Source organism: Dunckerocampus dactyliophorus, chromosome 8, assembly GCF_027744805.1.
Source record: "Dunckerocampus dactyliophorus isolate RoL2022-P2 chromosome 8, RoL_Ddac_1.1, whole genome shotgun sequence".
Taxonomy (NCBI): Eukaryota; Metazoa; Chordata; class Actinopteri; order Syngnathiformes; family Syngnathidae; genus Dunckerocampus; species Dunckerocampus dactyliophorus.
The window spans coordinates 4,640,059-4,660,923 of NC_072826.1; the positions used below are offsets into that span (position 1 = coordinate 4,640,059).

A 20,865-nucleotide genomic window follows, 5' to 3' on the forward strand; every position below is an offset into this window, starting at 1 on the left:
CTTTGAAAAGCCCAACAATTCCAGAGGTGCCGCCACTGCTGCTGTGTTTTTGTTTTAGAGTTTGGAAATGTTAACGCTAGGTGTAGCGTTCCTTTCTATGCTGCTATGTGAAATCAATGCACCTGGAAAGGAGGTTCCGCTAATGTTTCAAATTACCAAAATACTGTAAGTATTACATGTTATCATCTGTTACTACATGCTCACAGCATGGATATAAAACCATCAAACCTTGTCAGAGCTTTTTGGAGGTGTTATATCTTTAGAACACACAGAAATGAGTAAGACGTGTTCATGTCTAGTTGTGGATTGTGGATGATGGCCAAAATTCCCTTTAAGATGTATTAAGAACAACACTAACAGGAAAAATGTATGATTATATTACCCTTATTATTGCGGGTGAGCTGGGGTCTATCCATGCTGACTTTTGGGGGTCAGAGGTGGTGTACACCCTGGACTGGTCACCAGTCACCACATATGGGCAATGGGCATGTTGAAGGAAGCTGGAAAAAAAACACTTACGTTTGCAAAAAACATGCATAGGAATTTATTTTAAAAAACAGTAAACCAAATACATTTAATACAGTTAAAAATACACTTATCTTTTCAAGATAACAATCATAAACTGTGATATCACAGCTTAATCAGAAGCCACATTAAAAAGGCACAAGGCCAAGTAGATGCATGGCATCTGACTATTGACAGCAGGCTGTTTTGAGGACACAATAGAGGAGCCAATCAATTTAAATGAACTGAAAATTAAAAAGATGTAATACCACCGTTGACCACAAAAAGCGATGGTGAGTCGCGTCTGCATGACGAACCAATAATGAAATACTTCAATGGCGCCTGTTAGCGTTAGCTAAGCATCTAGCGTCTACATACTGTTCTCTTACCAACAAAATCGAAAATGTTACCTTGTATGATGTAATTCGTTTTTATACTGTACTTGTTTTGTAGTTAGTGTAGATTCTGAGGCTGTAAGTAATAGTTATTTGGGGTAAACTGTCGATGTAAACAAACTAATTACTGTAGTATGCTAATTCTTCAACTTGCTTCTTCTTCGTTATTAGGACTTCTCGGTTAGAGTGACACCCCAATTGATCCGATAAAATGCTGACCCCTATTGGTTTGGAGAATATTGACGGCTCTTTCTTTAAAATAAAGACTGTAAAAAAAAACGACAGTATATAACGACTGTATATGGAATCCCGTTTCTGCCGCTGAAAGAAAAAAATATCCCAATGGCAAGTCCTGATTATGAGATAAACAGTCGAAATTATGAAACAAAAAGTCTAAAAGTCATAATTGTAATGTTTATTAGCTATAACACGTGATGGTATGTTGTGGCATTACCAAATGTGGTAAATCTTAGATTGTATTGTGTTTGTTTAGCCCACAAGAGGGCGCCATAAATACATTGTTCAGTTGAGACTTTGGGAGCAGGAAGTTGTCAGAATAAAAATGGCTGCATGGATAGAAATGTAAACAATTTCGACCGAGGTTTCTAAATTCACTAAAGAGACTAAGGGGGTATTCTGCGAAGCGAGTTTAGTGGGTTAGCGAGCTGTGTTGAGTGGAAAGCCGGACTTGCGTGCTCAGCTAAGGTAGCTCTCTTTTAAAGCAGCTGTATCACCATGGTAACGCAGGCTACACTCATAGCCTGGTCAGCTTAAAATCAGATATGGAAGTGCCACTGTTTCACTGTTAAACTAATTCTGAGATGGCGACACAATTTATTTTGAACCTACGAGGTTCCTGAGGGGACATGGAGAAAAAAAATGAAAAAAAGAGCATTCCCTAATGATTATCCATCTGTAAGCGAGATAGATTTTCAGACGAGGAAATACGCTAGACGTGCTCAAACGAGCACCAGCAATAAAATGCAAAATTAAGTATTTATGATTAGACCAACATTAGCAGACATAAACATCACAGCAGTCCTTGCGTGGTTACTCAGGCCAACACTGCCATCTAGTGGTCACAATGAGATACAACAAGAAGACACACTTAGAAGATTTTTTTTAATAAGTTTTTGGTCCAATTTATGATTTTTTTTAAATGGATGCGTGTTAAAATGTCAAAGTTGTGCAATGTTGAGCGTTGATAAACGAAAAGACTCGTAGGGTATAGTTAGTATAATAAATGAGTGTTAACTTGCTCATTATTACCATTATTCTGTCAGCGGTCCTTCCTCGCACTTTTGGCGGCGACAGTGTTGCTTTTAGCAGCCATAATCTTTTGGGAACTTATAACGCTCGATAATAATTACGTACCCATTTTTTGCAAAATACACAGGCTGATCGCTTCACTTTTCAGCGGAAGTAGAATAAGAAGTCAAACGCCCCTTTCATGTGAGCGCGCACTTGGCGCCCAGCCGGAAACCGGACTTGACAAAGTAAGTTGATAACCACCTTAGCGATTTCGTCGAGTTGCCTCTTGAGCACAAAGCCTGGGTTTGTTGAGCCACTTTGGCCCTACACCCCCTGAAAAGGGTCTTTGCTGCGTCAGAGTTTCATTCCAAAACTTTACAATAATTATGAGATGAAAAGTCATAATTATGAGATAAAAAGTTGAAATTATGATACAAACTGCGCATGTGCCGAGTGCCATGTGACGAAGGCGCCACTGAAAGCTGCACATGAGCAATTTGTATCGCATTTTGACTTTTTATCTCATAATTATGAATTTTATCTTGTAATTACAAATTTTTATCTCAATTATGACTTTTATCGTGTAATTTAGACTTTTTCTGTCATAATTATGACTTCATTTCATAACTATGACTTTTGATCTCGTAATTATGGCTTTCTTATTTCATAATGACTTTTTAATCTCATCATTTCGACTTTTTATCTCATAATTATGGCTTTCCTATCTCATAATCATGACTTTTTTGTCATAATTTCGATTTATCTCATAATTAGGATTTTCTATGTCGTAATTTCAATTTTTAATCTCAATTATAACTTTTATCACGTAATTTAGACTTTTTCTGTCATATTTATGACTTTATTTCATAATTATGACTTTTTATCTCATAATTATGGCTTTCCTTTCTCATAATCATGACTTTTTATGTCATTATTTCGACTTCTTATGTCATTATGACCCACTGACAAAACTGACATTTTGTTCAGTAAATGTAATTTGCAATGAGGGTTGAATTATTTTGAGTGCAGCTGTATAAAGGTTAACCCAAATTAAATGTACATATACATACAGTTGTCCTAAAAATGTATTCAAATTGTACTTATTTGCGGTGTTTAGAGACGTGCAGTAGTTTGCAATAAACCAGCAAAACAAAAACTTTCTTTAAACAAACCCATTTCAAGTTGATGATGACTGTCCAGTCACTGCCAGCAACAATAAAAGACCAAAACGTCAAGTGAAAAATATCAATAGCATTTAATCACCAAAGATATAAACATTTAAATATCCATTTGTAATGTGACTGACAAAATGTTTACAAAGTTAGCTTTTTGTATTCTGTTGACTGCTTTGCATACAAAAATGAGGTGGCACGAAGAGTGGGAAACTGTCCCGAGTAGACGACAACGTAAGCAAAACAACGAGCAAAAACATTCTTTGAATAGGACGTCGACATTAGCGGTCATAAATTTTATGTTTGGATTTTTTTGGGTGTTTTTTTTGGGGGGGGGGGTTAATTGTGCTCACACAAGCGTCGCACACATTCAATACCTTTTTGTGCCATACAAATATACACAAAACCCAAATAAATGCATACATAAACAAATCAAAGTCACGTTATATATGCAGAAACGAATGAAGCAACAGATACATCAATTTCATAAGATAAATTCACTTCAAATGCCTGCTCTTGTCAAGGTTTATTACCACTTTAAGCCATTTCCCCTGCATAAATAACACTTTACATCAGGCAGTATGCATCAACACCTTTTTGTGCTTAAATCCATCAAATGAACTTCACTGAAGTTAAACTTTGTTCCTCAACTTTTTAAACATCGTCCTGTGACACCAAGAGGAATGTTTCATATACATAGACACAAAAGTTAAAAGTAGAGATGCACGGTATATATTTTTTTCAAACCGATATCCATAACTTTTTGCTTCTCAAAACTAATATCATACCGATAACCGAACTTAAAAAAAAAAAAAAAATTAGATTTAAGTGTAGTTTGTGCACACCTGAAGGTAAGAAGGACTGGAACAAATTAGGGTTTGACCAACTGCACCTGTTGATGTGTCCTAATCAAATATCATGACATTACTACTACCACATCACTACTATCAGGAGAACCAGAGTAGAGAGCGGCGGGAGCCACCTGCTGTGGCCCAGCAAGGTGCACTGTATTCGGGCACACGCTCCGAGCAGCCGGTGGGATGCCACGGAGGTCTCTGGCAAACCTTTTGCACTTTTCAAACGCCACGGCGCTGGCGTTTCAGGTGGCTGATGAGGTTTTTTGTGTGCTTGAGGTTTTTTTCCCCCCTCATTCTGGAGCATTTGGTACAACTAGCATGCAAAATGTCTTCCTCGGAAAGTTAACATCACAGGCAGGAGAGAAAAGGAGGATTTTCTCACCCGCACAGTACGGGTAATCTCGTCTCATTGGAGAATTTTCTTAAATGATCGATTATCGGAGGTATTTTTAATGTCGGATTTATCGGTATGACATCATAATTCCCTTGTATCAGTCTGATAATTATCGTGCATCCCTCGTTGAAAGTGTTCCAAACATCATGCAAATAAATACTGCTCATTGAAAACAAAAAAACACTGATCACAATACTCTCCAGGCTATTAACACGTGTCTTTATAACAGTGTTTTAGCAGTGCCATAAATTGAAAGCTGCAGGGTAAAAGCTGTTTTTAGGATCTTTTCTCATGTATTTTTAAAGCAAAAGGTTTACAAACCTTTCCCTACCATGCTGGGGTACGGCAGAGATGCACAACAGTAGGCTGACGTGTACATAAACATCCTAAACATTCACTTCTTTCAGTCATACGCCACAGAAGAGAACGACAAGTCAGCTCGTCAGGCTCGGGAATCGTGCGTGATGTGGTAGAAATGTGAGAAAAGTCTGTGCTTTCATTCAAGGCCCAACCTTAGTGTCCACAGCACGTAAAGCAGAGTCCTTCCATGCGTCTCCTCCTTGTGCTCTTTGCATTAAAAAGTCTTGTCAGTTCTTGGAGAGCAACAAAAGGAGTGTTGACAGGCCAAAGCAAACCTTCTAACGTCTTTCAGGATGCGGGATGAAAGTCAACGTAACATCCAAGGTAAGTGCAACAAGGCACTGCAGGCTGGAACACCAGGCAGACAGACGAGGGAAGAAAACAGCATTCTACTGCACACGACAGCAATTAGTCAAAAATAGCTTCAAACATGATCAGCAATTAACACTGGAACCACATCACATGGTAACACAAAAAGAGGCGGAATGTGGGAATACGACTGCAGCATTTTAGCAACATTTCAGCTCCACTTGACTTGCTAGAACTTTACTATCACCGCCATTTTTTTGCAAGACGAAACGGTGAACCGACATGTGGAGTATTGCCGTAAAATGAACTCTAATGCCAAACATTTTCATTTGTTTTCTAGACCACAAAAAGAAACATTGAAGGTCCCCTGGTATACACTTTAGAATGATGTTCTAACAGTCATATGATCTAAATATGATATACAGTGAAACGTTCAAGTTTGTTGATCCCGAGAAGAGATCGGTCGGACGCACTTTTCTGTGTTTTCAATCTTTAGTGAAGAGATTGTCTGGAAGATGACACAAAGCTCAGCTCTGGGGCTTCAGTCCATCCACTGTGAGAGCCGGAGGAAGAAGCCCCAAACAAGGAAGTAATGCTCTCTATCTATATCCTATTCTTGGGTTCCACCCTCACAGGGATGGGACCGCTCCCCGACGTGTGTCAGTGGTGCGGCTAATGTGTCTGCTTCTAACTGGCTCCAGCTCATGCCAATCGATGGGGTCGGGAACCTTTCTAAAAGCACTTTTAAACGGTCTAAATTCCAGCTTTAAGGCTAGATGACACCTCCAATGCATTATTGTGGGACTTATTTCAAATGGCTGAAAAATAGTATATGGGACCTTTAATGAATTCTCTATTGTGTGCAGGCATGACTGTTTTGAACACGTTCTGACATCAGCAGTGTGCTAACTGAGCAGTACATCTGCACCATCTTGTGGATGAAAAGAACACTTCACACTGTGGGCATCATGCAAATTCCTGTTTAGACCTCTTTATGATGAATTTATTGCAATGAATTGTCACTTGACACTTGTATAATGTCAGCTATTAAAGACTGCAAAATGAGCTATTGCTGTAGATAAAAGGGAAACATTGTGCCACGGTGAAAACTGCCTCTAAAAAAAAACAACAAAAAAACCCCCAAAAGCATCACATCCTGATAATAACAGAAAAGGCTGCTGAAAAACTACATTCCCCATGGAAGAAGCGAACATGAACGCATCATCTCACATTTGCAGAAAACAACACGTTTTTAACTAAATCCTGCAAATTGACTTATGGCCACACTTGAATCAATCCTCAAACAATCATAAACTACCATTATTGCACTCAAGATTGTATTATTACAGCTTCATATTTGTTTAAAAGTCACATTTTTTTACCTTCATATTGAATAATAATTGACTCCACTGTGCCTGATTTCACATCCTTTGTGGTTTTATGCTGAGCGGAAGCACTTTAAGATCCACATGGAAACGTTTTGAGGTCAAAACGGCGAAGTATTTTATGGTTTCAGCCTTTCATCCACACAGAAATGGTATTCTGAGTGTCCTGAAATGGTATTTTTTTGAAATTGGCTTCCCGAGTAGGGCCCTGTCTACATGGGACGAGATCACTGGGTGAAAAGGATGTAACACACAAGGCACACCTACATGTGGCGCTGTAAACAGACACGCAGACGGAACCATGTGACGCATCAAACTATAGAAGAAGAAAGAACACACGCACATAAGTCCGTCGTCTTCCACTTTCCAAGGTTCGTCTAGACTTACAACAAAGTGGAATTACTTCTACGAGTCATTTTGGAGAATAAGACAACAAAATATCAGGAGAATGTTGACTGGGGTGAGTCATGCCAGTCCAGATATTCAAATATTATGTTGGCTTGTCGTCAAAGCTCACTTCTGGTCACACAACGGCGACGAGTCGGTGATGTCATCGTTTTCAAAAAAGCAGCGGGTTGCTTGTCTACACAGAAGCGACAAGCCGGCATTTTCAGATGTTCCCACTCTGGAAGCGGTTTTCAAAAAATACCATTTCAGGTCACCTGGAAGGCCATTTCCATGTGGATGAAAGGCTGAAACCATAAAACACTTTTAGCCATTATGACATGAAAACCGTGTAGACAACCCACTTCGTTCTGAAAACGATGATGTCAGCGCCCGGTCGCCGTCACGTGACGACAAGCCAACATAATATCTACTGTAAATATCTGGACTGGCATGACTCACCCCAGTCTACATTCTCCTGCTATTTTGTTGTCTTATTCTCCAAAATAACTCGTAGAAGTAATTCCACTTCGTCCTAAATCTAGACGACGAGCCTTGGAAAGTGGTTGACGACGGACTTATGTGCATGCGTTCTTTCTTCTTCTATGTTTCACGTGGTTCCGTCTGCGTTTACAGTGCCACACGTAGGTGTGCCTTGTGTATTACATCCTTTTCACCCAGTGATCGGTTCCCGTCTGGATGCAACTATTTACTAATCCTACACAATGTGGATGCTAATATTTTTCAACTTGCTTAAAAAAAAAAAAAGCCCAGGAATGTTTCTGTGTGGACAGGGCCTCAGGTTTGCGTGGAAGCATTTCATCACACGTATTTGTCACAGAAGTGTGTTGACAGTAAAAATAGGCAGTTCTTTTTTTTTTTAAATGCTTGACTTGTACATTTCTAAGCATCACTGAGTCGCCGTAAACAGATCACCATGTGACCATCGATTGTTAAAGACTGAAATACTAATATTATAATACTGAACGACGAATCAATAATACTCTCATGTTGTGACGCCATCAACTGGAAATGGACCACCTCTGCACATCAATAATCAATATCTTGTCTATTTTTCCCCATCATAACATCATGAACTGTGCTTTGAAGCCAACATGATATCCTAAAAGTGATGATAAATTCCAAAACACCTCATTAGCATCACCCGATGTGCTGATCCAGTATTTTTGGTTCGTTCTTTTATTTTCCCCGTTCAAAAAAACGGTCGAACGCACCGTCGTGTTGTTTTGCTTTGTGTACCTGACCTTCGGTAATGATTGGCAGCACGTGTCAAAGGTGAATGAAAGGCAGAATGATCTGAAGGACAAGAAGGACCACCATGGAAGGCTGCACGAAGTGAGCCCCTCCACACTCGGAAGTATTCTCCTGCAAAGACAGTCAACAAGACAACTTTCACATCAAGGTGTTAAGTGAAAAAAAACAGTATTAGTATTAGTTTTGCTTACAACTGACAAATAAACATGACAAAATCACAAAACCACATCCAATGTTACATCCGGCCCGCCAAAAATCATCCAAAGTGTGTCAAAGGAGAGAAGTGCTTGTTAATGCAGTACTTCCTCCGTTCTGCGCGGGTAACAGCGAGGCCTACGTGTCACAATGAAGCAGCAGTAGAAGAAGACGGCACTCTGATTAAACAAACATTAACTGTGTTTTACTTTGTAACAAAGGGCGGTTGTCCCTTGCTACATCACAATTGAAATACAGCTACCTCAACTCTATCACAGTTTTTTTTTCTAAAATGAATGAATAAATAAATTAAATGTAGTATTCTGGTCACTGGGCGACAGTCATTTTAAATTGGAGGCTAACTAGTTATCTTGCTAATGGTTAAAGCCATGGCCGTCTTGTGTCCCTGCATTGATCCCGTAGCCTGCGCATTACATTTGATCAATGTGATGTAAACAATGAATAATAGGAGTGTAAAGGTGACTATAGGGGTGTTGTTTCATGTCTACTGGGCTCTAACAATGTCACAACTCGTATTTAGAAAATCATAAACAAGTTTTCTATGCTATAACTACAAAAATATTCAATTTATTAATACTGAATCCTAATTCACAGAAATCAGGGTCGGGTTTGGAACCAATTAACCGCCATAAACAAGGGCCAACTGTAAACGCTGGGAATATCAACTGCTGAGGCACCTTCAGACAAGACATCACAACTTTTACATTACATACCCCATCTCCCGTGATTATTGATGTGTGAGAGCAGTTGGATCAGTGCAAGACTCTTAGTGGCTTGCTGTTGTACAGCTAATATAAGTCTGTTAACACCGACAAAGGATGAAAAATACTGTCCAGTAGGGGTGTCACGAGACACTCAGTTCACAAGGTGAGATGATACACGGGATTGGTCTGTGAGAACAAGGTGAGACAAGATTTTAACATTACTTTTAAAAAGTACAATAAAAAAATATTAAAAAAAAATATATTACAATATAAAAAAAATAGATGACAATATATTGCAATCTACTAATACAATTTGTACTAAGTTACGCTCTTCTGCTGTCTGTGTGTAGCGCTCCTGACTCCACCCACCGGGGCAAAGAGACTGTATGACTGACAAAAGGGCTCACTCCATTCATGCCATTGTTCTATGGAACAAACATGCCAAGGTGCTGAAAGCAATGCACAGGGTGAACCCTCTTCCTGCTTCTTTGGAGGCAAGAGACAAGGAAAACAGACGTGCACACACATGGCAATATATTGATTATCCACTTCATTTTCATTTACTGTTTGATTAATTCATTTATTACCATCCCAGGCCCGGTGCCCACAAGACTTTTCTGAACACGAAATCTTCACGTTTTAATCTCGCAAGCTCTTGTGACACCCTCATTATACAGTAATCCCTCGTCTACCGTGGTTAATTGGTTCTGGACCCGACAGTGAATTTCCACAAAATAAGATTCCTTATTATGTAGTTAGAGCATGGAAAACCTGTTTATTACATTCTAAATACATTTTTTAAACATTATTAGAGCCCTCTTGACATAAAATAACATCCCTATACTTGTAGTAATTTTTACACTCCTATTACCCATATAGTAGATTTAGTAAGAGAAAATACGGTATTTAAGACATAAATAAGGCATGTGTGTGTCTTATTTATCGTTCATGTTGCTGTAAGTGTGTTCCAGTGCTAGGATAGCTGAGTGGTGAGGTGGACAGGAAGTGACGTCGGGAGTTCAGAGGTGAGTTTTAGCTTGGTGTGGGTTACGGCCACAACAGTAGCTCGTATTAGAGATTATTGTACCTGCTGTGAAATCATTCAAAGATGCAATAAAAGCCTGTTGCTCTGGCCATCAGGTCTGGTGCTTGTGTGTCTCACCAAACATTACACCTAGACACCTAGTGACCAGTGTAGAATACTCCATTTCATCCCAGCGTCTTTGAATGCATCTTCTGAATGCCTTATATTTGTATTCGAGTATTTTTAGCCACTTTCATTGAATCCTGAGAGTAAAGTTAAGATTGTGCAAGTGTGTGTGCGTGTTCGCACTCACTAAGGCACTGTAGTCAAGGCAGGTTGTCGGGCCTCTCCGATATCGTGCATTGCTCAGTACCTCACAAGGATTCTCCTCCTGGACTGAGCGTTCTTAGTTGAGGAACGTCGCAGTAACTTTTAGTGCTGCACAAGATCAATGAAGTGTGTGCGTGTGCGTCTGTGTGACAGAAAGGATACACTCGGTCCTGACTTGGCTCAGTCTCTCTATCTCACAGGAGCTGCAAGGAAGCGTCTCAGCGACCACAAAGAGGAGGTTAGTGTTTTCTATCCGCTTGGCGTGGAAAAGCCTGAGGAAGCCAGGCAGACATCATGTATGATGCATGGATATGCACATGTTGTATTTATGTATGTATGAGAACACACACACACACCGTGAGCAGTTGCCACAGTCCTGCAGCACGTTGTAAGAGTTGGTGGTGTTTGTGAAGAAGAACTGGCTTTGGATGGTCACGCAGCTGCTGGTCTTCATCTCAAAGCCTTCTGCTAAGATATCATCTGGAAGGAAGACACACCTTAACACCTTGTGCAATGTGTAGGAGGGGAAAAACATGTTTTGTCCAAAGAAAGGCACATTTCCACCTCCACTTCTTGTATTGGATACCATTAGATTGTGCAGGCATGCATAATAAATATATATATACATATACAGCAGGGATGTCCAAAGTGTGGCCCAGGGGCCATTTGTGGCCCTCAGCTGTTTTTTTATTGGCCTGCGGTAAGGTTTAAAATATAATTTAACAAGTAAACTAAAAATAAAAAATAGAAAAAAATAACACTATTTTGTCAAGAATAACATCAAACAATTAAGAGGAAAAAGTTGGAATTCTACGTGATTAACATCATGATGTTATGAATAAAAACATTTTAGTAGTATAAAGTTGAAATATATATATATTTTTAAATTAAATTGTAATATTATGAGATAAAAACTAAGCAACAAACAAACACTAGGAAAATTATTACAAGAAGAAAGTTGAAATACTTTCATTTGCTCCGAAATACGTACAGGTAAAGAACCACCGCAATGTAGCAAATAAACACGCATTTAACAATCACGCCGTCTTGCTGAGTTGTTGCTGACTTGTTGAAATACTATTTAAAAAATAAAAAATTTAAAAAAACAGCAGAATTGAAAAAACAGCTGTAATTTTAAGAGAATAATGTCAAAATATTAAGAGAAAAAAAGGCATATTCTAACAAGAAAAAAAAGCTTCAATTTCACAAGAATAAACTTGAATCATTATGAGGAAAAATAATTTCAATTTCAAACACTTTATCTATCCCCAACGGGCATTTTAAATAACAACTAATTTATTTTAATTTAAATAATGTCATTGCAGTAGCATAGTGTTGAATTATTAAAGAAATGTTTTTGTTTTTTTTAAGTCATATTATGACAAACAAACAAAAATAAAGTGGTAATTATTGGAAAATTAGGTTGGAGAAAAAGTGATAATATCATGGGAATGCAGTTAAAATATTATGGAAATAAATTCATAATATTACGAAAAGCACATTTACAAAAATTATTTTAAAAGAAAATTGAAATAGTTGGAAAATAAATTCAAAAACAATTTAAAAAATTTAATTAAAAAAATATCGAAGCTCTTAGCATATCTACATGTGTCGCTTTACAAAATATGAGATTAGCAAAGTTGCATCCTTTCATTTTTCACTACTTGGCCCTCGCTGAAAAAGACACCCCTGCTATACAGGATAAATGCACTGTTCCACACACTTTTTAAAAAATTCAAGATTTTTGTGATATAGTTCAGTTGTAAATATTGTCAAATTTAAGAGGTTAGGCCCCTAGCATAAAAAAAACATACACTCTTTTTTGGGGGGAAAAGCATTTGAATAATATATATAATTGACACTAACGCAGATTACAATACCCTATTTGACACACCCACCTTGCTGGAGCCAGCTGCTGTGTGCCAGGCCGTACAATAGCTGCTGCATTAAAGACCTGAAGAAGAGATCACATTACACCTTGTTCAAAAAATACTAAACTAATCAATTGTCCAGAGCTGAGCACAGAGCTTCACGAGTCTTGACACACGTGTGATTGCTTTAAAGCAGGGGTGTCCAGACTTTTTCCACAGAGGGCAGCATACTGAAAATCAAATGATGCGGGGGACCCACTTTTGTAAAAAGGCTAAAAATAATGTAATACACACTCATTATCAAAACGTTAAGAGCAGTTGCAAAATGTCAAAAATGTACATTTTGCTCTGTTGGATCTTAAGGAGGATATAAGTAGAGCTTCAAAATGCAAAAACAAAGAAATGGAAGAGAGACAAAAACATTTCAAGTAAGCAATTTATTGCAAAGAAGCATTACAGTGAAATAAGATGTTCATCAGCTGATCCAGTATAGGATCACAGCTAAAAAAAAACCCTCAACAATCCTGCCGCGGTCAAAGAGAGAAAGCTTTTTTGCCTTTGCCATGAAGAGATCATGACAGTGTGAATACCTGATGCTAAATCACATTCAATCCACATTTTTACCAACATTTTGCCTTTTAAAGGCTGAGCTCTTAAACTTTTCATCAGCTGATGAGCAGCCTATTTCACTTTAATGCTTCTTTGCTATAAATTGCTTTTTTGTCTCACTCCCATTTAGTCTTTTTTTGCATTTTGAAGCTCTACTTAGAACCTCCTTAAGAGCCTGCAGTGCAAAATGGACATCCATGACATTTTTCAACTAGTCTTAACATTTTCATCACAAATGCGTATTTAAAGAAGTGTTGTGTTATTGTTAGTTATTAGTTTGAACATTTCAGCTTCTTCTCTTTACATTTTGGCTTTTTGCTCTTTTTTTTTAAACCATTTTTCTTGCTGGGTTTGCTGTTTTGGTTTAATTTTATTTCTACAATGTGCCGCGAGCCAATAAAAAACAAGCTGCAAGCCACACTTTGGACACCCCTGCTTGAAAGGCTTAGCTGTATGTTGTGCTGTCAGCTGACAAAATGTCTCACCAGGCAACCGTAGATGTCCACCAGGCCAAGTTGAGCATGTCGGCGATGGATGGCTGCAAAAAGAGGAGACAACTGAACACAAACATGTCACCTAATTCATTTCAAGTAGTGATCACTGAGTAGCAGAGAAGGAAATGGCTGGAAAAGTGGGAGGTCTCTTCCCCACACAGCAGAGAAAGGACAGGAAGACCTGGCAGGAACACATACACTATGTCTATGACCATATATCCTTATGAATGAAAATGAGCGATACAGAAGCAGAACTCTGACCACAAAAAAGCGTCTTGGCGCCGCCCCAGTGTGGCTGCTGCTGATTGGCTCACACGCCGACTGGTAGTGGAAAGTCTGACGTCGGTTGAAGATGGAGTTGTTGTACAGGGCGTGCATCAAGTACGGGTCAACGTCTCCAAAAAACAGGCCGATCTGGGAAGAAAGGGAAACGGCGCCACACAGTGGCGTGAGTATACTAATCACCACCGGCGTCCCCGTGCACTTGTAGTGGTGCCCCGATACAAGTGGTAAGAGGCTAACTGATTAGCTTGCTCGCTGGCTGTCTTGAGTTCCTGCAGCATAAGAGTTGCAACGTGGTGTAAACAAAGAATAATAGGAGTGTAAAGGTGACTATAGGCATGTTATTTCATGTCTACAGGGCTCTAATAATGATAAAAACATAGGTTTTCTATGCTCTAACTACCAAAATATTCAATTTATTAACATCGCAAAAATTCATTCTGGAACCAATTAACCAATTAACTGGCACAGAATGGAAGACGTTTTCAAGAAATACAGTTTCAGGTCACCCAGAACACCCTTTCCGTGTGGGTGAAAGGCTGAAACCATAAAATACTTTACCGTTTTGACCTGAAAACGTTTCTGTGTGGACAGCCCCTAATAATAGACCATAGACTACCACCAAACAGCCATCAAAGAGTCATTCATTTCTGACAAATTGCAATATAACGAGGGAGTGATAATCGAACCATGATATTGCAAGGGACGACTGTATTTTTGCAGTTATTGCAATTATTTACATTGTATTTGCACTATTTTAAGTTGATTTTACGTCTGTACAATGTGCTATATAAATAAACTTGTGAATAAAATCACAAGCTGGTGCAATGTAATACACCATCATAACTTTTGTCACAACTTTTTGAGGCATTTTAGACCATAACAATCACAAAAAAAAGCCTGTGAAATGCTGGAGGGAATGGTTTGGGCTTTTTGATCATTTCTGTGTCAGGATGGTTTGGACGTTACTGCATGTCGGACACTGTTAGCCATGGTGGCAGCAATTCCTAGTTTGACCGAAGAGTGAAAGTCACCCACCTTCCTCCAGTGATCTCTTTGATTGGACATAACCAGGAAGCCACCGTCATCAACCAGGTAGCAGAGGAGGTCCTACAGACAACAAAGACGTGTGTGTGACTTTATTTATTCATGACAATTTCATCGTGGGAGCTAAGCCTTACGTCAGTGTTGACCTCACAGTCCATCTCACAACTCCTGGATGGTCCACACTGTTAACCAAATATTGCATATGACAATCATATCATCTTTTTTCAAGTACATATTGTTTGACTTGTACCTTATGTGAGCCCTGTCGACTGTCTGACACGTTGCTGGCCAGGATCTTAAACTTGTCCACCCATGCTTCCAGATCCAGCTTCACTCCCACCACTAACAACATGTCACATTCACGGACGGACCAGGCTCAGTCACACTTGCGTGCAATGAAACCAGTTTTTAAATAGCATGAATTTCCTTACCTGCAGGTTTGAGAAGTTTACCTCCTAGATTAACCTCCACAGCTGAACTAACCAGGATTCCAACTGTGCCATTTTCTGGTCCTAACAGGTCATCCAAAGCTGTCCAGAACCACAGTCTCAGATTAAAAAAGGAGTCATACTTTGTTCCTCTTACGTAGCGAGATAAGGTCATCAGAAGGCATATTTTAACATGAATTAGAGTATCAGTCAACAATCTTACACAGTCAGAACACTGCCATTAAAGGAAAAGTGCACTTTTTTTGTCCATCAACCACAATTCTGCGTCCCATTACGTGCATTCTTAGCTGCTGTTTTTATTTGTTTTTATATCTTTACAACGCACAGAAAAGAGAAAGACGTGTGTTCATGCCTCACATAAGGATTGTGGATGATGGGCAAAAAAAGTGCACTTTTCTTTTAAGTTCATAGAAGGAGTTTTTATGCAAGCTTTTGTTGAAATAAACTATTGCATTATTGTTGCTGTCATAAACATCTTAATTTAATTTGATTTTTTTTTTATTGTAAAGGTTCTTACATGATCTTGGTGGCGCTCTGAACATGTAGCCTTTGTTGTCCAGGCTGCGCCGGTAGTAGTTTGAATTGAAGGGCTCAGGGTCCTCGTCCCACATCTCTGCAGCTCTTCATACAAAACAAATGATTTCAGGTGTGTGAGAGGATTTTTATATTTCCTTGAGCTACTGTACATTTGCTTTCACTCACAAGTTGGGGAAGACTCGCGTGATGCCTCCATCAGTGGAAGCAAACACAGCCAGGAAGCCGTACCTGAAACAGCAGCTCATCACTTAAGTAGACTTGCGCGGTCGGGGTGCCACCAGACACCCAACTCACAAGTTGAGACAACGCACGAGATTGGGTCCACGAGAATGAGACAAGACTTTAACATTACTTTTAAGAAAATTACAATGAAAAAATATGACTGGACAAACTTTTTTTATTTAACGGTGTCATAAAACATGCAGGTGTCTTTTGAAATGTTCATTGTCCCACAAATTGATGCTAAACGATATTATTAAACATTTTTTAGACCATATAACAATAATCAAATAACATATAACAACAATAATAATAATAAATATGTCATAATGAGACAATATTTCCTTTAATATGTCATTTTTCACTTTGTAAAGTTATGGAATTGGTGTTTGTGACATGTTTTTTCTCACAGGCAATTTGTACTGTCTGTCCAACGTTTGCAGCATTTCTTGAAATGCTGGCTTTTCAACTGTATTAAAAAGCAGCATTTCTTTTGCCATTACTTTCTGCGAACGCACACCATTTTGCGCTGTTCCGTTTGTGTTTACTTTGCCGACCGAAGGTCTCAGTGAGTGTTGACTGTCGGGACGAAGGCTCTGCAGCTCCATGTGTCGTTTTTAGGGAAAACTGGGTCGGGTGGATATGTTTGAGGTGGGCAAGTTTGTTTTGTTGTCTTTTATGTTGCTACCACTTTTGAAAAAATTGGGGATACTGGCTCGTTGGTGTTGATGGGCTCACCTTGCTCATTATTAATATTCCCAGACGGGGGTTGTGGCATTTGGCTTTGCAAGCATCTTTTTCCCTCACAACTTTTAAGTTACCTTGCATTGCTCCTCAGAAGACCCCCCCCTCATTTGCTGTGTGTATGTTAGTGTATGCTAGCGGTGCACAATGAGTGTTAGACTTGGGGAATCACGGCAGTTAAAACGTAAGTTCCATCGTTTTGTATTATTTATTTCATTGTCTTTGTCAGACTTTTTCATGTCACAAAATTGACATCAGATAGCGTTTTATTCACTACAGCTACCAGGAAAGTATTCCATTGTGTAGCACACGACACACACAGCTAGCAAGTAGTGCACACCCCGCCTCTCCCCACTGAGACAAAGAGACTGAATGACTGACAGGTGGGTTCACGCACTCCGTTCATTCCGCTATAAAACCAACGCGCCCAGGTGTTGAGACATACGGACGGCAAAACGATCCAGTTCATTTTCATTTATCGTGTGATTGATTTATTAGAACGAGAAATCTTGTCACGTTTTAATCTCATGAGATCTTGTGACACCCCTTCTGTACAGTACATTGTTTGTTTGGAGCGCAGCGACTCACGAATTAAGATCCTTGTTCTTCCAAACGCGAGAGGCCAGCTGCCCAATAATCCGAGAATCCAATATGAGGTTATGGATGAGCGCTTGGTCACCTAGAATGGAAAGAAAGATGCAGGTTTTAACAGTGATGGATGTTCCTACTGACAAGTGCAACGTACACTCATCTGATTCAGGAGAAATCTCCAACATGAGCGAGAGGAAGTTCTGCAAAAACTGTGTGTTGTTGTCTGAAAGTTGCAGACGCTTGCAGTATTCCCTGCACGCAGGACAGAATACATTAGCATCTTTTATGTGGAATATGGCAAAAAGAGAAGAGAAAAGGTCACCTTGGAGCCAGTAAAACATGGCCTGAGGATTCAAAAGAGCTGGGCAGCAATGACTGCATGTCTGCACCACACAAACAACATTGCTTTTTATCTTTATCGCGTTACAACGTGTTGCCTTCAGGTACTCACACTGGAGTTGTAGCATCACATCACTGAGGTCTGCCTGGATGTAGTACTCATTGTATGGCGGTAGTACCAGCCCTAGACTGCAGGTGGTGGTATAGAGAGAGAGACACACAAGTACACTTTTCATTCTGGTGTTTTCCATCAATAGATTTAGTGCGTACACTTCGCCCTCGCTCATAAACCCTTTATAACACTATTAATGGTCTGCCCTAGAATAAGAAGACGCAGCAGGAGGGATCAGTGTTACTAATTTGGAGACTTTGTCGCTATATTTAGTGGGGTTGTGCAAGACAAACCGATGCAACCAAATATCCGGTTTGACAAGTGAGAAACGGCATAATTCCTCAAATGAACGGATTGTACAGACATGCACCGGGTATCGCAAGACTAGCAACTTCTCGAAAGTCCATCTCTTAAACATTGTGAGAGCCTGGGCTGCCGGCAAAAGGATTGTCACGCATGCGCTGTAGCTTAGCATGACTGAAGATCGGAATGGATGTAAATAGCATTAGCAGCGCTAGCATTAGCAGCACGCTAGCTAGATGTGTTGAAAGATTTTCAACACATCAGCAAAACATACGTACATTAGAGCTATCTAATTGATTTTATTGATTATCTATTGTATAAAACTAAGACAGGAACAACATCAAATTAAAAGCACTAAATGAATACAAAGCCACCAGTACCAGCCTGGACTTTGTTTTTCAGAGAACAAATATACACATTAGCACTCAATAAGGTCATCAAAGCTTACCTTTATGCATTTCCACATAGTATCAGCATTTGGGAGCAAATATGAGGTGAAAGAAAAAGGGTAAAAATACAATATAGTAGTCTATCTGTGCAGCGTGGGACAAAGTTACATGCTGCGTTCAAGGACCGTCCAACAAAGTGGGACAAGTCGCCGCTCGCATTCAACATGCAAAAACTTGGGGGTCTCTAACTGCATATTATTTTTTAAATAAAATATTTCCAAAATTTATATCCATTTACATCAAATTTGATGTAGTTATTTACAAATTTTCAAACTGAAGTATTTTGAGGTACCTCAGGTTTAAATAGGGTTTAAAATACATACAGTAAATATATTAATTAATTAAAATAAATTAGCAGGGTGATTTACAATATAGCCAAGCTAATATACAAAAACAGAAAAAACAGGCCAAAATCATAAAATATGTGAAAATGGTATTTTAAACAATCAAAAAGAAAATAAGTAAAGCAAAACCATTAAAATAAATGATTAAATATTAAGAACTACCATAAGAGTGATAACTGACATACCGTAATTCACACATGGCTCTGTTTCAACAGACAAACGTTTGAGATAAACATTACCTCAAAAGACTGAAGTATCAAAAGTCGGGATATTTTGATCTGTGAATCCTTTTTAGAGAATGAAGAACTGGTATCTGAAGTATTGATATTTCAATATCGATCCTCACATCGCTAACTTATGGAGATGCTGACATGCTCTCCTCAGTGAGAGGTGGGTCATTCCCCCACCTTAAAGCCCCTACTGACAGCTCCCCGTCTTGTTTGTGACATTACAAAAATGATAAAAAGAAGAACATATTTGTTTTGCTTTTTATGCTTTTTGCAAATTACCGTAATTCCCGGCATATAAGGAGCTCACAATTTGAACCATGAGGCTTATGCTGTGGTGCGGGTAATTTGTGGTCGCGTTCTGGTGTCGGAGCAGTCATTCTGTGCTTCGTGCGTGAGCCCTCATCACGAAGAAGCCGTGGAGAGGTGCATGTGATGTGGCTTTCAGGTTGAAGGCCGCATCACAATCTAGCGGCTTTTGCTCGGGTCTGCCGGTGGATCTTGGCAGCATGGAGCGGTGTCGGGACGTCCGCTGCGTGCTGGGGAAGACAGCACGGGCTCGGGGCGGAGGTGACCCTGGCAGCGACAACAACCGAAGGAGAGAGACTGGTGGAGTGTGTGCTGGGGGAATGGTGGAGCTGGTGGGTTTCCAACACTCGAAGAGGACGACTTTAGTGGTTTTACTTCCCAGGAGGAGAATGGGGACAGCGATGAAAGACTTTTCTGGTAGGCTACTGTTTAACCAGCCGTTTTACATGCACTGTTTGGAATTTTTTTTAATTTAATTAAAAGTTTAAAAAATCTTATAGACAGGCGCGCTCAATAGTCTGAAAATTACTGTACGCAAATTTTCCCCTCCCAACCGACCACAGCCACACATTCACACTCACATACAAGAACGTATGATAAAGGTGCTCACCTGTAATCGGTACCATTGATAGGAGTCCAGGTGTAACCTCTGTACACCTCATCAATGTATTGCTACAATAAAAAATGATATTTCATGACATTCATACAGTACATCGAGTCTGGTGTACTTCTATAAAAGTCATAATTGACTTGCCTCATCAACTGATTTGATTAGCGTTTTGACCTGCATGTCACCTGGACGCCCATCAATCATCTGCCGACGGATCTGCAGCATGTGAACAAAAAGAAACTGTTAGCTTGCTAGTAGGCATGGGCCGGCATGAGATTGTGACGGTGTGATAACCTTGGGCAAAAATATCACGGTTTGACAGTTTCACTGTGTTATAATCACAGCTGTAAAAGGTGTTATTTTGAAATATCTTTACTGAAAAGAAAACAAAGTCAAATCAAAACAGTTATTTTTAAACCATATAACATAACATGATGAATGTGGAAGATATGTATTTAAAATAAATAAAAAATAAGTGAATTCTTTCTAAATAAGTAATATATAAATAAAATGTAGTTGTCAATGCAGTCTACTGTGGCTAATCCTCCAACTCAAGTCACAACACGATACATATTTTACTAGTAAAAAATGCAAATAAATGCACTCAAGTGGCTCACAGCATAAATGTTTTTTTTTTTACTTGCAATGTTATGTTATTATTTCATAGTGGCAGGTCACACTTTTCCACAATCTTGCGTATACGGGTCATGTGATTGTTGTTAGCAACTAAGACGTTGTTAAGTGGTTGTTGATTGTAGTTCAGTGGAGA

General features: G+C 39.2%; 1 protein-coding gene across 2 annotated transcripts in view; it reads right to left on the reverse strand.

Annotated features, from left to right (window-relative positions):
* Positions 1-7,749: 7,749 nt before the first annotated feature.
* Positions 7,750-20,865, reverse strand: part of cacna2d2b (calcium channel, voltage-dependent, alpha 2/delta subunit 2b) — a 34,034-nt gene continuing 20,918 nt past the window's right edge. Inside the window, exons 20-38 of one of the 2 annotated variants that reach the window (XM_054784543.1) lie at positions 20,241-20,312; positions 20,097-20,158; positions 17,855-17,931; positions 17,726-17,786; positions 17,558-17,655; positions 17,401-17,491; positions 16,015-16,077; positions 15,830-15,933; positions 15,295-15,393; positions 15,114-15,205; positions 14,998-15,045; positions 14,855-14,926; positions 13,796-13,948; positions 13,526-13,578; positions 12,459-12,514; positions 10,917-11,040; positions 10,723-10,832; positions 10,544-10,626; positions 7,750-8,397 (exon numbers count right to left, since the gene is read on the reverse strand). In XM_054784543.1, the coding sequence (XP_054640518.1) occupies positions 8,302-8,397; positions 10,544-10,626; positions 10,723-10,832; positions 10,917-11,040; positions 12,459-12,514; positions 13,526-13,578; positions 13,796-13,948; positions 14,855-14,926; positions 14,998-15,045; positions 15,114-15,205; positions 15,295-15,393; positions 15,830-15,933; positions 16,015-16,077; positions 17,401-17,491; positions 17,558-17,655; positions 17,726-17,786; positions 17,855-17,931; positions 20,097-20,158; positions 20,241-20,312 (1,614 nt within the window). In that variant the 3' untranslated portion in view covers positions 7,750-8,301. Of the gene's footprint in view, positions 8,398-10,543; positions 10,627-10,722; positions 10,833-10,916; positions 11,041-12,458; positions 12,515-13,525; positions 13,716-13,795; positions 13,949-14,854; positions 14,927-14,997; positions 15,046-15,113; positions 15,206-15,294; positions 15,394-15,829; positions 15,934-16,014; positions 16,078-17,400; positions 17,656-17,725; positions 17,787-17,854; positions 17,932-20,096; positions 20,159-20,240; positions 20,313-20,865 lie in introns of those variants that run through there. The other variant, XM_054784544.1, reaches the window with a different exon arrangement.